This window comes from Hippichthys cyanospilos, chromosome 6, assembly GCF_059441005.1.
Source record: "Hippichthys cyanospilos isolate Australia breed blue-spotted pipefish chromosome 6, RoL_Hcya_1.0, whole genome shotgun sequence".
NCBI classification, from domain to species: Eukaryota; Metazoa; Chordata; class Actinopteri; order Syngnathiformes; family Syngnathidae; genus Hippichthys; species Hippichthys cyanospilos.
The window spans coordinates 4,686,567-4,699,039 of NC_142374.1; the positions used below are offsets into that span (position 1 = coordinate 4,686,567).

The 12,473-nt window shown below is 39.5% G+C and overlaps 1 protein-coding gene across 2 annotated transcripts in view; it reads right to left on the reverse strand.

Annotated features, from left to right (window-relative positions):
• Positions 1–2,663: 2,663 nt before the first annotated feature.
• The window catches only part of fa2h (fatty acid 2-hydroxylase), a 35,776-nt gene continuing 25,966 nt past the window's right edge, over positions 2,664–12,473 (reverse strand). The window contains exons 2-8 of one of the 2 annotated variants that reach the window (XM_088417955.1): positions 11,074–11,193; positions 6,862–7,004; positions 6,666–6,766; positions 6,388–6,560; positions 5,130–5,382; positions 4,607–4,695; positions 2,664–3,461 (exon numbers count right to left, since the gene is read on the reverse strand). In XM_088417955.1, the coding sequence (XP_088274081.1) occupies positions 4,628–4,695; positions 5,130–5,382; positions 6,388–6,560; positions 6,666–6,766; positions 6,862–7,004; positions 11,074–11,193 (858 nt within the window). In that variant the 3' untranslated portion in view covers positions 2,664–3,461; positions 4,607–4,627. Of the gene's footprint in view, positions 4,696–5,129; positions 5,383–6,387; positions 6,561–6,665; positions 6,767–6,861; positions 7,005–11,073; positions 11,194–12,473 lie in introns of both variants that reach the window. The other variant, XM_088417954.1, reaches the window with a different exon arrangement.

A 12,473-nucleotide genomic window follows, 5' to 3' on the forward strand; every position in this document is an offset into this window, starting at 1 on the left:
ACATGGATGATATTACAAAACAAAGGAGATGACAAGACCCCCGATTAGATGAGCATTTTGCCTTCCTATAGTTTGCCCTGACAGAAAGCTTGTCTCCGTTTTAACCCAAAGCCTGCGGGCAATGATAAATGGCCAGTTAAAGAGTTAAATAACACAGTGCTAATGCTTACTCAGACTCAGCTGCCAGTATATGCTCCTTCTCACCCATGAGAGTGAGATTAAGTGGTGTCAAAAAAGAATAATTAAATTGAGGGATGCAAAGTCATTCAAAATGTCCCGACTGTGTTTTCTAAACAATGGGTATAACATATATCATGTAATCTTTAAGTGTTGTGCAGAGCAAAAGCAATTTGGGATGTCTTTTTTTTTTTTTTTTTTTTAACCACAGCCACTATAAAGAACCATCAACACTATCCAAGAACAAAATAAAACAGCACATGTGTGTGTCATGTACAGTACAGCATTTGGAGCAATAAAGAAAGAAGTTATGTTATTAGACGACGAAAACGCTACAAATTCAATTTTTGTTTTTAAGTGAATTTAGACAACAGATATGTAGATTATGAAATGTTTTAGCACATAGGATGTAATATCTTTGAAGTCAAACTTGGGTTTCTCCGACAAACTATAGGAAGACAAAATGCTGATCTAATCAGGGGCCAGCTCAGTAGTATCGGAAGGACAAATTGGCATAAAGTGTGACTTCACACTGTCTTCTGCTGTTTCTCGGATGTTTTGGGCCACTTATCCCGTATATGAACTCCCAACGGCGTTGCACATATGGCAAATGCAGTTTTTAGGTCCTCTCAATGCGACTCATGTCCTTTGGCTGCTTTAGCCAATCACGTTCTCAAATTAACTTCCTGGTTTGTCCGGTCGTTGGAACTCATACGCTTTGGCTGCCCTAGCCAATCACGTTCTCGCGTTCACTTCCTGGATTGTGGGCTCGTAAATAACTGCCGTTCTATTTATGCTACTTTCACGGAGCGTTTTTGATATCGTTCGAGGCTGGATGCTGGCAGTCTCTCGAGTTAAAGTGTGGGCCAAGAAGGCAAACCAATCGAACTTTTCCATCCGTCCAAACAAATGAAGTCGGCTTTTTGGGAGGTTTTCAGCTTTCGAAATTGGGCGACATTGCGCGACTGTCAGACAAAACAAAGGCCATTTATGTGTGCATCTGCGTGCCAGAGAGGGAAATAGACTCTCGTCGACATGAAATGACAGAATCCACATTGTACTACTCATTAATGCGCATAGTAGTTGAACGACTGATATGAATGAACTGCTATCATGGAAGTCCTATTCAAATCAGCCATCTTTCAATATATTACGGTGCATTTATACTATAAACAAAACTGTTTACACAATCCAGAAAATGGCTATGCATGTACAATTTAGAGACTCACTTGAAAAAGTTTTTCATCTCTCGTTTGTCATCAATATACTTAGAAATATTCATATTTTGCAATCAGGCAACAGCTTTTTTTCAATGTTTTGGTACTGCAATTTCCTTGGAAATGACAATGTATCTTGTTCTACCTTTTTAAATTTTGCTTACTCTTATTTTATAATGTTAAAGCTATATAACCATGGGTGTACTTGGTGTGGTACGCGGTCCACCCACTTCTCCCGACGCCGCGTTCAATTTTTATTTCGGTTTTAGCCGTGCACTAAATTGACAAGAGAAAAGGCCTTGTGTAGCCTAGGATTGATATTCTCTATGTATATATAGAACATCCCAGAATCGTGTACACCCACTTAAAAAAATCCCCACTACACCACTGTATATAACTTAACAGCTAATATCAAAGATCGGTTGACCACATGTTATTTTTTAGGGAAGAAGGCATGCTCCTTACAAATCAAAACTATAATAAAAAAGTAATGTTTTCCTTTTTTATTCTGTCTTGCAAATAAGACTGAATTTGTATGATGATTCTTTGCACACCTGTAGATTGAAGAAGAAATTATTTTTGATCTAAACATTTTTAATTGATAATAGTATCAGTATTAGTATCAGTGAGAAGTCAATACACAATCAGGTAACAATGTGCCAACAAAGTAAAAAGCGAAAATGAAACGCTTCGGAAGATCGAGAAGAGGAACAGTGTTGACATGTTGAAGCTAAGCAGACTTTTCTACCAAATTTGAAAAGTGGTTGCGAAATGAAGAAGATGATGATGGATGCTACATGTAGGTTAATTCTATTATTTTAATACACTTTACTGTGACTTTTGTTAATATCTGTTGTTGGTTTTTGCTCACATCTTGTAAGTACAGTTTGAACCGTAAATGTTGTCCTTTTTACTGCACAATTTTTGGGACTCCAAACATTTGTGACGGGATTCATAGTTTTTTACTATTGTGAGTCCCGGGGACCCAACGCTTTCGAAAGGTATAATGAGCACTGTGTGATTGGTTGAGTGAATGGTCGTGCGTCCTGTGCGCCCTGCAACTGGCTGGCAACCATGCAGATCAGGTCCCCCGCCGACTGCCCGTAGACAGCTGGGATAGGCACCAGCAAATCTGCGACCCGAGTGAGGAGAAGCGGCTATAGAAAATGGATGGATAGATGGATGGAGCCACAACCTCAGAATTGCAAGGCAGATTTGCTAACCAAAAGGCCAGCATGCTGCATGTTAATAATACAAAGAGAAAAATACTTACATTACAAATGTAGGCATTTATTTACAAACACTTGCATAGAAATTTAAACTTGTAACATAAAACATATATGAGGTGTTAAACAATTTAAGGAAATCTGATTTGTATTTTTGTAAATATTTAGCACAGTATTAAGCTGGCCGGCTGTTGTTTTCATGTCAATCAAATAAATATAAAGATGTTGGAATACATACATATACAAACAGGCATGATTTGTGCACAACCTCCATTGTGTTCCACTCAGCATCATCATCACTATCGCCAATGTCTAAATGGTTTACATAACATCTTTGTGTGTGAAATTTCTATCACCGCTTTATTCATGCGTTGGACTTTCACGATTAGGATCAAATTTCCATGACAGTACCACTCCATGATACGAAGAAAGCATGGTCATCATCAACTCTGGGAACACAGGTGGGATGCAGGCTTTTTCTCCCTGACAAAGCTGCCTCTATTACAGATTTGAGAGTTTATTGCTGCACCGGATAGGTTCAGAGTACAAAAGCTGTTAGTCCACAATTATTATTATTATTTTTAACCTTGATGAAAATGGTCAAATTCTACTAAGCATTAGGGTAATGTGCATGTTAGGTTCCGTTTTATGCATATACGTATGTAAAACGTGGGGTAAGTCATTCTACAAAGAATCTTTTTTCTCAAGTCAAAATATATATTAAGTGTCAATGGTTTGATCTGCACTGGTGGTGACCAGAGAGGACGCTAGAGGTTCCGCCAGCTATCGAAACTTCCTGCTGCCCAGTCAGATGGTGGGTCCATCGTCATCCTCCTGGGAGCTGTGGAGTCATCGCAAGCGTCGCTCAATGCACAGTTTGTTCTCAAATGAGCAAATTCAACATGTAAAAAAATGCAAACAGACAGCGTTGACCCCAAAGTCCCCGCAGCAGGAAGACTAACAAGCTGACCTCATTCCTTCACGTCAATCTTGCTCCGGCCCTTATGTAGACATCATCCATCTTTTTCTAAACTTGTGCCAAACTGCTGCTCTCTATTGCATGATGTAAAGCTGGAGCTACAGTGTCTACAAATCTGCTGTACAAAGAATTTTACAAAACACGTATATATATTTTTACATGGTTGTAACATCGTTATTGACAAAAGAAAATTGGAGAGTAGGATTAACTCATTCCCTGCCATTGATGGACTAGATGTGAAAGATCAGTTTCAGCTGGGCTGGCAGATAATGAGTTACGAGATCTTCAAAAAATACAGTGTATGCCCATTGACATTCCCTACATTTAGAGCCGATATTATCAATAAACTTTGTATTCGAGAGAATACGTAGTGTTATTTGCATTTTATCCAAACTGATGGATGATTCTTCTTCCATTGGGAGAACATCCCAGGTTACACATACTGCGCTTTCCTCTACCCTGTCCTCCGCCTCCTGTATTTCACATTCACGTACTTTCTGTCACTTCCTGACTCCTCAGACCCACTCTGACGGGCCCAAACCCTCTGTACAACTATTAGGAATTAGAGTGAAAATAAGGACACCGCTGCTGTTGTTCTTGCTGTAAGCCCGATCGGTTAGTAAATGAACTCGACCCATGGTATTCTACAACAATATATCTTGTAGAATACAACATATAAATTGTGTCTCAATCACCTCCGTGATGCATACTACGTATTATGGCGGTCTAACTTGTCTGAGGAGGTCAGTGCGGTTAAAGGAGCAGCAATGGCAGGTGATTTGGGTTGGACAGAGCAGAGCGATGCCTTGCGAGAGTAAGGAAAAGCACACGGCAACACACACACACATAAAGTTGGGATGCGGCGTTGATAGGAATGAGAATGCAAGATGAAAAATTGAGTTTGGATGGATTAGTTGCATAGGCAAAGCTGTATCCTCCAATTTGGCTGAATGGGTGGCTGCTTTGTTTTAGACATAACAGGAGGCTGCTTGATCAGTACTTTGGACCTCTAGAAAAGACCCTCTGCATTAGAATTTCTCATCCGGGATGACTGTGTTAAAGGGGTGGTCCCAGAATGCGGTGCTGATTCCAAACCCTGGAGAGACAAACACAAACATTTGATTTCAAACACTGATTCTCAAAGCTGTTACAAGATAGACATCTATCTACTTACAAACTAGTTCTCCAACTAACATTATCATCCACAAATTAAAATTCAGTAGTCCTACGTGGTCATCAAAAAAATGAGATTGTTTCATTCCTAAACTGTGGTATGGTAACACGCACATTAGCTTGAACGATAACACATTCAAAATAGGAACATCAAAATACCTAAATAATGCTTCCATCAAAGGTATAAGGATAAAACTGTTCAAAAATGAAGGCAAATGCCGCTTGGATTGAAGTGAATGTTGATTGGTCAGTGACTCTTGGGTAGCACTAGAGGGAGCCTGCGAACCCAGTGATGAGCGGCCATAATAACAGGTAAGGAAGGAAAGGTCAACTCAAATGGAGTTGCGTGGTGCCCACCTGATCTCTGGTGCTCAAAATGGTGTTTGACGTGGTAGGCCTTCAAGCTGTACATGTACGAGCCTTTCTTGGGCGATCCGTAATGAAGGTAGTAGTGGATCATATCATACACGACGTAGCCACACAGTCCTCCGACAAACATGCACATCCCCACGATTTCCGGCAGCAGGTTATTGAGGATGGTGTAGAAAGTTCCAACCACAAAGGAGGCCAGGCCGGGTGGAAAGACCAGCCGAGAGCCGTCAAATGGAGACTGGGGAAAAAGGCCAAGGTTGATTAAAGCTGCAGACAGAAGGTCATGGATTTGAGCGGCCCTCTTAGGGCTGCGATGACATATTGATACCCTGATATGTATACAATATACGGTATTTATTCTGCTCGTGCTACAGCTACAGCTATGCTCACTGACGCACACCCACTATTCCGACGTTCCCGGGTGTCAGTAAATCAAATGGCTGATGCGAAGATAAATGAGCCTCAGGGCATGATTCACACACGTCGCTGTGGTTCACATTGGGACTGGATATTGAAAATGATTTCAATTAGACACAAAATCAAGAATTCTCTTGAGGGAAGTATCGAAGTGCGTTGATGATATCTATGTAAAGTCATCAAATGTTGTTTTGTTATCAAATGTGCCATTTACCTCATCAGGGACGATATTCACCTACAACACAACGTGTTTAAACCGCTGCCATCAGGCAGAAGCTTCAGGAGCCTGAGGCTCGGGACTACGAGGCCGGCTAACGGCTTCTCCCCACAGGCCATCGGGATTCTCAACCAATCCCTCACATGCTAATCTGCTCCACCACTGAACCACATGTACACAAGCATGCTCCTTACAAACCCTGCACAGTGCACATTGCAGGAATGCTGCTAACTGTCATATTTTGCGCCACATAATATTTTGCCCTTTCATCCTCATACGTATATCGTTTCTTCCTCTCCATCTACTCTAGTATGTTCATTGTTATATTAGTGCCTCATTATCACAGCCCTTATTGCCCAATTACTGTTTTTATTGCCTAGTTTGTCTACTTTATTATTTGGTTTATGGTGTGGAATGTAAGTCTGCTTGGGGAAGCGAACAGAATAAGAACTTCATTGTGTAATGTTACATATAATGAAACTCTTGAATCTTGATATGTCAAATGCTGAAAGAGACAAACAGTTGTAACGTAATGTCACGATCATTGGCAAAATATTGTGTGATATTGTATGTAAAGTTATGCAATTTGATGCTTCAGTCTTTTTGTACCTTGTGATGCTGTCCATGCAGGAGAAAGTGTAGAGTGATGAGGTAGTAGTTATGAGCTGGTGGTTTCATGTGAAAGACAAAACGATGGATGCAGTACTCGATGAAAGACCACAAGAACCAGCCCATCATGAAGAGCAGTGGGAAAGTGTACTTATGGACCATGACAGAGAAATCTGTGGAGACCCATCCCCGCACACACAGACACATTGAGTATGAGATAAGATAATAAGTTAACAATATATATATATATATATATATATATATATATATAGGGTTACCTGAGGTGATTGGTATTCTTGTGGTGCCCTTTGCCAGGGTGGTGTAGCAAGACCAACTAAGATAAAACACGAGAGGAAGCCACACCACTGGCACCCAGTACCTATCACAGAAAAAGAAAGTGTCATGCTGGCTCATAATCGGACTATTTTGCATCTTGAAAAAAAATAAAACATGGAAAAATAAACTAAATTGTACCAGGAGGTCTTGGTGCTGGCTTCAAGGAAAGCGTTGCCAAACAGTCTGATGGGCCTGTCGACTGGCTGGTGCACCCAGGCATCATATTTTTCTCCCAAGTGGCCTACCTGCCACGCCAGCGGCTTCCTCCAGTCCACCAAATCCTGAGAAGAGGATCGTGACGAGGTCGTGTCATTTTACTTAGCTACCAGCAGGTGGAAGCAGATTATAACAAATTGCTGCAGGACCAGCCCAGTGACCTGGCGTGTGTAAATTATAAACGGTTTGTCCAAACTGTTTCCAAATGGACTGGCAGTTATTGACTATTTTTATTGATCTATTATTGAGCTTTAATCACATATGGGGCACGGCAGACAGTAAAGGAAACGGTTTGCTGAATCTCATGTGGGGGTAGTTTTGTAATGCGTATTCTACATGGTTCCCTTCTGGGTCAAATGATCAAGATCATCCATTAGCAGACATTTTTCGAGCTTGCTGATGTGCTGGTCACGTGTGTTACAAAATAGAACCCAGTCCTGAAACATGCAGGATATTGGTCCTCATGGGCCCGAATTTGACACCTGTGGATTAGTGGATTGAGGCAGCTATGAACAAATACAAATATACGGAAAAGCCATGTCTGATCTCTCAAGCTGGTTTGCAGTTCAAAGGAAATGTGGATAACATGATGGATGAGAGGGAAGACAAGCATCTTATTCCTGATTGATTCGAATCATCATCAAATTACGATTGCATAAAAAAAAAAACTATAGTGACTGGATTCTAATGTTATTAATAGCAGAGGTTACTTGAAAATAATGTACAGCGGAATCACAAAAGCAGGTTTCCAACGCTTTATCCCCGGTGACTACTTTACACACCTCGTTAGCTTGGTGATCAAAAGGGATTGGTACCTTTCACATTTTATCGGTATGTCAAAGTGCCAATTTTCTTGATGTGCGTGCGTATTTTGTGAGTGTCTTTATGAATAAATAAAATAAATAAATTGATTTAACAAGAATATGTTTCAATTGGACATTTATTTTTCAATCCGAAAAATTTGACAGGGCGGCAAAGTAGCAGGCTGGATAGCACCCCTGCCTCACAGATCAGAGGTCCCAGTTCAATTCCAGCTCGCCCCGGCCTTCCTGTGTGGAGCTTGTATGTTCTCCCTGTACTTGTGCGGGTCCTTTCCAGGCACTCCGTTTTCCTCCCACATTCTAAGCACATGCGTGGTAGGTGTAACGGACACTCTAAATTGTCCTTAGGTATGACTGGGTGTTAATGGCTGTTTGACTTTGTGTGCCCTCCAATTGGCTGGCAACCAGTTGAGGGTGTCCCCCACCTACTGCCCAAAGAGTGAGGATAAGCGCCTCTAGAAAATGAATGGATGGATAAAACCACACTAGAGGAGAGTGACAACAACTATGAATAGAACATTTATATTACAATTAAAATATAACTTAGTATAAAATAAGCCAAAAGCAAAGTAAGCAATTTAAAGTACACGTGCAGACACAATAGGAAACTCTGACATCAGTGATATCAATGAGCTCAAGGTCAGAAAGAAATGTTAGCATTGGATCTGTCAAAAAAAAAAAAAAAAAAAAAAAAATCACAGTAAAGGTTTCTCCTCAAATCATTGAGCCCTAGAAATGACTGAGCTGGTGTTAATAGAGAACAAAGACAGAGATTGATGGAAAAGAACGACCGGCAGTGGCGACACCCAACGGCAGATTCTGGGAAAGGAAAAGAAGACCCATATTGCAGAATTGCCACAAAATGAAAAATATTAATGTTACTTGACTTTTTGCCATGTAACAGAAAATTGTGAATTTAAATGTTTTTCCACTATTATTGGGAGGATAAGATAAAAATATAAAAGAAAATATAATAAAAATTTGGAAATAGGAAGTAAAAATCAGTGCTTTAGTTTAGCTGGGGATGAAAAAGAAAATGTCAAACATGACACTAGTACTCTCCATCTGTGGTCAGGTTATTTGAAAATCTAAATCCATATAGTACAAAAACAGTAAGAGGTCATCCTACACCTAGGAAATTAAAATAAAACCAAGGTGATGCAACCTCTAGCCAAGTATTCATGTCTAATGCCCTGAAAAACTGGTTTTCTCACGTCACACTGCAAATGTGAGAGCTTTATGAAAGGACCAGCTTATTACCTAAGAGGAAGGGGAGGAAAATGTTTCTTTAATTTGGACGTGGTAAAGGTTCCAAGTGCATGTGGCTTGCTAAATGAGAAGGAGTTGCTGTTGCCTGTATATTCTTCCATGAACAGCATTTGTTTTTTTCAACCTTTTCACTCCAATTGTGATAATGCGTCCCTGTGCTTTTGAAAAATGGCAGTGGGTACAGAAATGGGAGGAATAAGATGAAATGGCATCCCAGCGCTTCATTAAACTCCTATCTACCTACACATTCTGGTGGCAGCTTTTCCATATACAACAAGCCAGTGCTGGCCCCACTGTCAACAAGGTAACTTGTGTTGTCAATTAACAGTCTAGTACAGTACTGTGCAAATATATTGATATTATGTGCTATATATGTGTGTTACTATAGATTCCACTGATTACTATGTATTCTAGGCCTTTGGTGGTCATTTTCACCACTTTTTTGTACAAGTATCATGGCTATGGGTTATACAATCCCATCGCTATTTCTTGGTGGAAATAGTACAAAAAGTGGGAATTTTTTAAAACTAATTTTCCAAGATTTGAGAACAAGTAATATATGCCATAAGTTTTATTAAAAAACTTGCACTAACATCATTATACTTTTGACCTTTTTGCCAGCACCGGTAAATGTTTATCCTGAATGACAGAAATGCCAGCTGCAAGCGTTGTTTCATGAGAACAATGCTAACCACGCTGGGTTCCACATCTAATATTGACAAGAGTACAAAAGAAAAAAGAAATGCATGTTTGAAAAACATTAATCTCCTGAAAACTGTTATGCATCTCAGTTTCTCACAGATTAAAATCTTTGAAATTCTTCTAAATGTGTTGATAAATGTTTAATACGTGGAGCAAAATGGGGGAAGTAAAATTCAAGAAATATGAAAATATAGACTTTTCTTAATTTAATTCTAGAAAAATGTGAATCTGTGAGTATGGTGAGTGTCTATTAAATCTGCTTTAAGGGACAGTGTGTAAGATTTATACAGTTTCTCATTTAAAAAGAAATACATTTAACTGTTGGTCATTAGGAACACATTTATTTGCAAGTTTTTTTTTTAATTTATAATCATTTAATTTATTCCTTTTTAATGAAAAACGGTCTAAAAGATTACACACTGTCTCTTTAAAGTTAGTTCTCTGACAGCTGAGCAAACAACGATACTAAATAGACGGAACCGCACAAACTTAATGTAAAATGACTTGTAGGTGAAAAAAAAAAAAACCAAGAATCAAACCGGATTTCTATCCATTCATTTTCTAGAGCTGCTTATCGTCAAAAGGGTCGCTGGTGTTTTGGTGCACGTCTTCATGCAGTGGGCAGGTGTGCCCTGCGTTGCCAGCCAATCGCAGGGCATACAAAATTAAAGAATCATTCACAGTCACACCAAACAGCAATTTAGCATGTCCAATACACCTTCTATGCATGTTTTGGGAATGCGGGAGGAAGCCGAAGTTGCCCGGAGGAAACCCATGTGAGCAGGGGAACTCTGAACTGTGACGTGCTCACCCCTTTGCCACTGTGCCAACCAAGTTTGTGTAAATTATTTTTGGTGGTAAAGTGATTACCAACCACGGCACATAAGTAATTGTAAATTATTCACTTTCATTTAATTTCAAAAGAATTTACTCTGTATAAATATATCTTTTGATTTTTATGCTTGATTTTTATTCTCTTTCACTATTTGGATTCGATAGTTGGGAACACTAGGTAGAGACCCAATCCCATAAACTCCGGGCTGTAGAGTTAAACAAACAGAGATAGTTATGGAGACAGGCAAGGTGAATGACCTGGAGACCATTTACCCTTTGTCCACTTAAATGCACTACATCACTGGTCACTTTGTACAACTTTATGCTGCCCAGTGTTACATTAAAAACGTCAGATGGAAGGTTAAGAATTATAGTTTGTGTTGCCACAGTAAGACTTTAGGACTGTTTTTTTTTTTTTTTTTTTTTAAACAAGCGCTATCCAACTGGTCAAAAGTCATTTATTAATGGGACATCATGAAGAATAGTATAGACTGAGTAGTTTTCATACGTTTTCAAGGTCCACGGAACTGCAGAGATTGTATGGAGCATCATGGTCATCGTCTTTCTCCGTTGCTACAGCTTTCTTTTCTTCTGTCTGTTTACTAGAGTTTCTCCTCTCCCGTAGGTTCTGTAAAGAAAAACAAAGAAAAGGAACAAAAGACAATGAATAAAAGTTCAAATATGACAAGTAAAAGTATGCAATCTGTCCAGAAACACATTTTGGGTTTTGCATCAAATCATTACAGAATATCTTGTCATTTCCTCATTCCTCATCAACTTGTGATGCAGACTACACACGATCAAAGGAAAACTGCGTGCAATAATCTCCTTGAATTGTTGGATAAATCAATTAACCAAACGATGATTATAGTCATTTAAAAATGACTTAAAACCTCATCATCACCACCGGGCGCAACTAGTTGGGTATGAAAGACACACGTATAGACAATCCGTGGGGGAGGGGCCGGTCATTGCAAGGCCATCTCCAATTGCATACGTCATGAACACAGCCATCATCAACAAAAGGAGATCCTAAAGTTTACTCGTATGAACAATCGCCAATGCCATGCATGGACCAGCGAGTCTTTTTCTTCTTTCGTAACTTCAAATTTGTCTTGCGCTTCACAAGCCATGATTGGCTGGGCCTTGGCTTGTTCCATCCCACTATGGTGCACAACAGTGCAAATGCCCCATTACTCACAATTCTAATGTGCACAAAGTCTGGGAAAATGCCAAAGAGAGAAACCCACCCCTGCGCACATTGCACGAGACCTGTGCTCTGTAAGAAAACAGGGCTGCAATGCCTGACTGTAGAATATTCTACAACAGACTTATATTAGCGTTAAACTTCATATAGTGGTTAATTTAGCCCATAGTGCCTTCATGGAAGCTTGGTGCGTAGATACAAACAGGTGGACACTAACTGCTCTGGAGAAAGCAAAAACACACTGTCTCCAAAATATTAAAGAAAGTGATTGTGGAAAAGAAAAATCTGGATAAATCATTGCTTTTAAAAGAAATGCTCAGTGGCGTCTAAAAATTAGCATGAAATTATAGAACAAACAAGATACCAAGAAGGTTATACGCCAACTAAAATTAGCACTGTGTGGATTGTATCTCGCAGTCATAGAAGAGAAAGAAAATATTGACTCTTGAATATCTTTTCAAATGTAATGAACTCCCTCATTACTACAGTATTTAGTAGCAGATAACGGTCAGAGATTTTACGCTGACATTACTATGTAATCAGCCAAAGCAAATTGGTGATGGAAGTGAACACTTATTGACTCAGCCATGTTGGTTGGAAAAAAGATTTTCTTCTCACATAATACATACAAGTGAAGGCAGAGGAAGCTTTTTCCCGAAATAAAAATGTGCACCCCTGCTCTCTTGTGTCCCTACTTATAG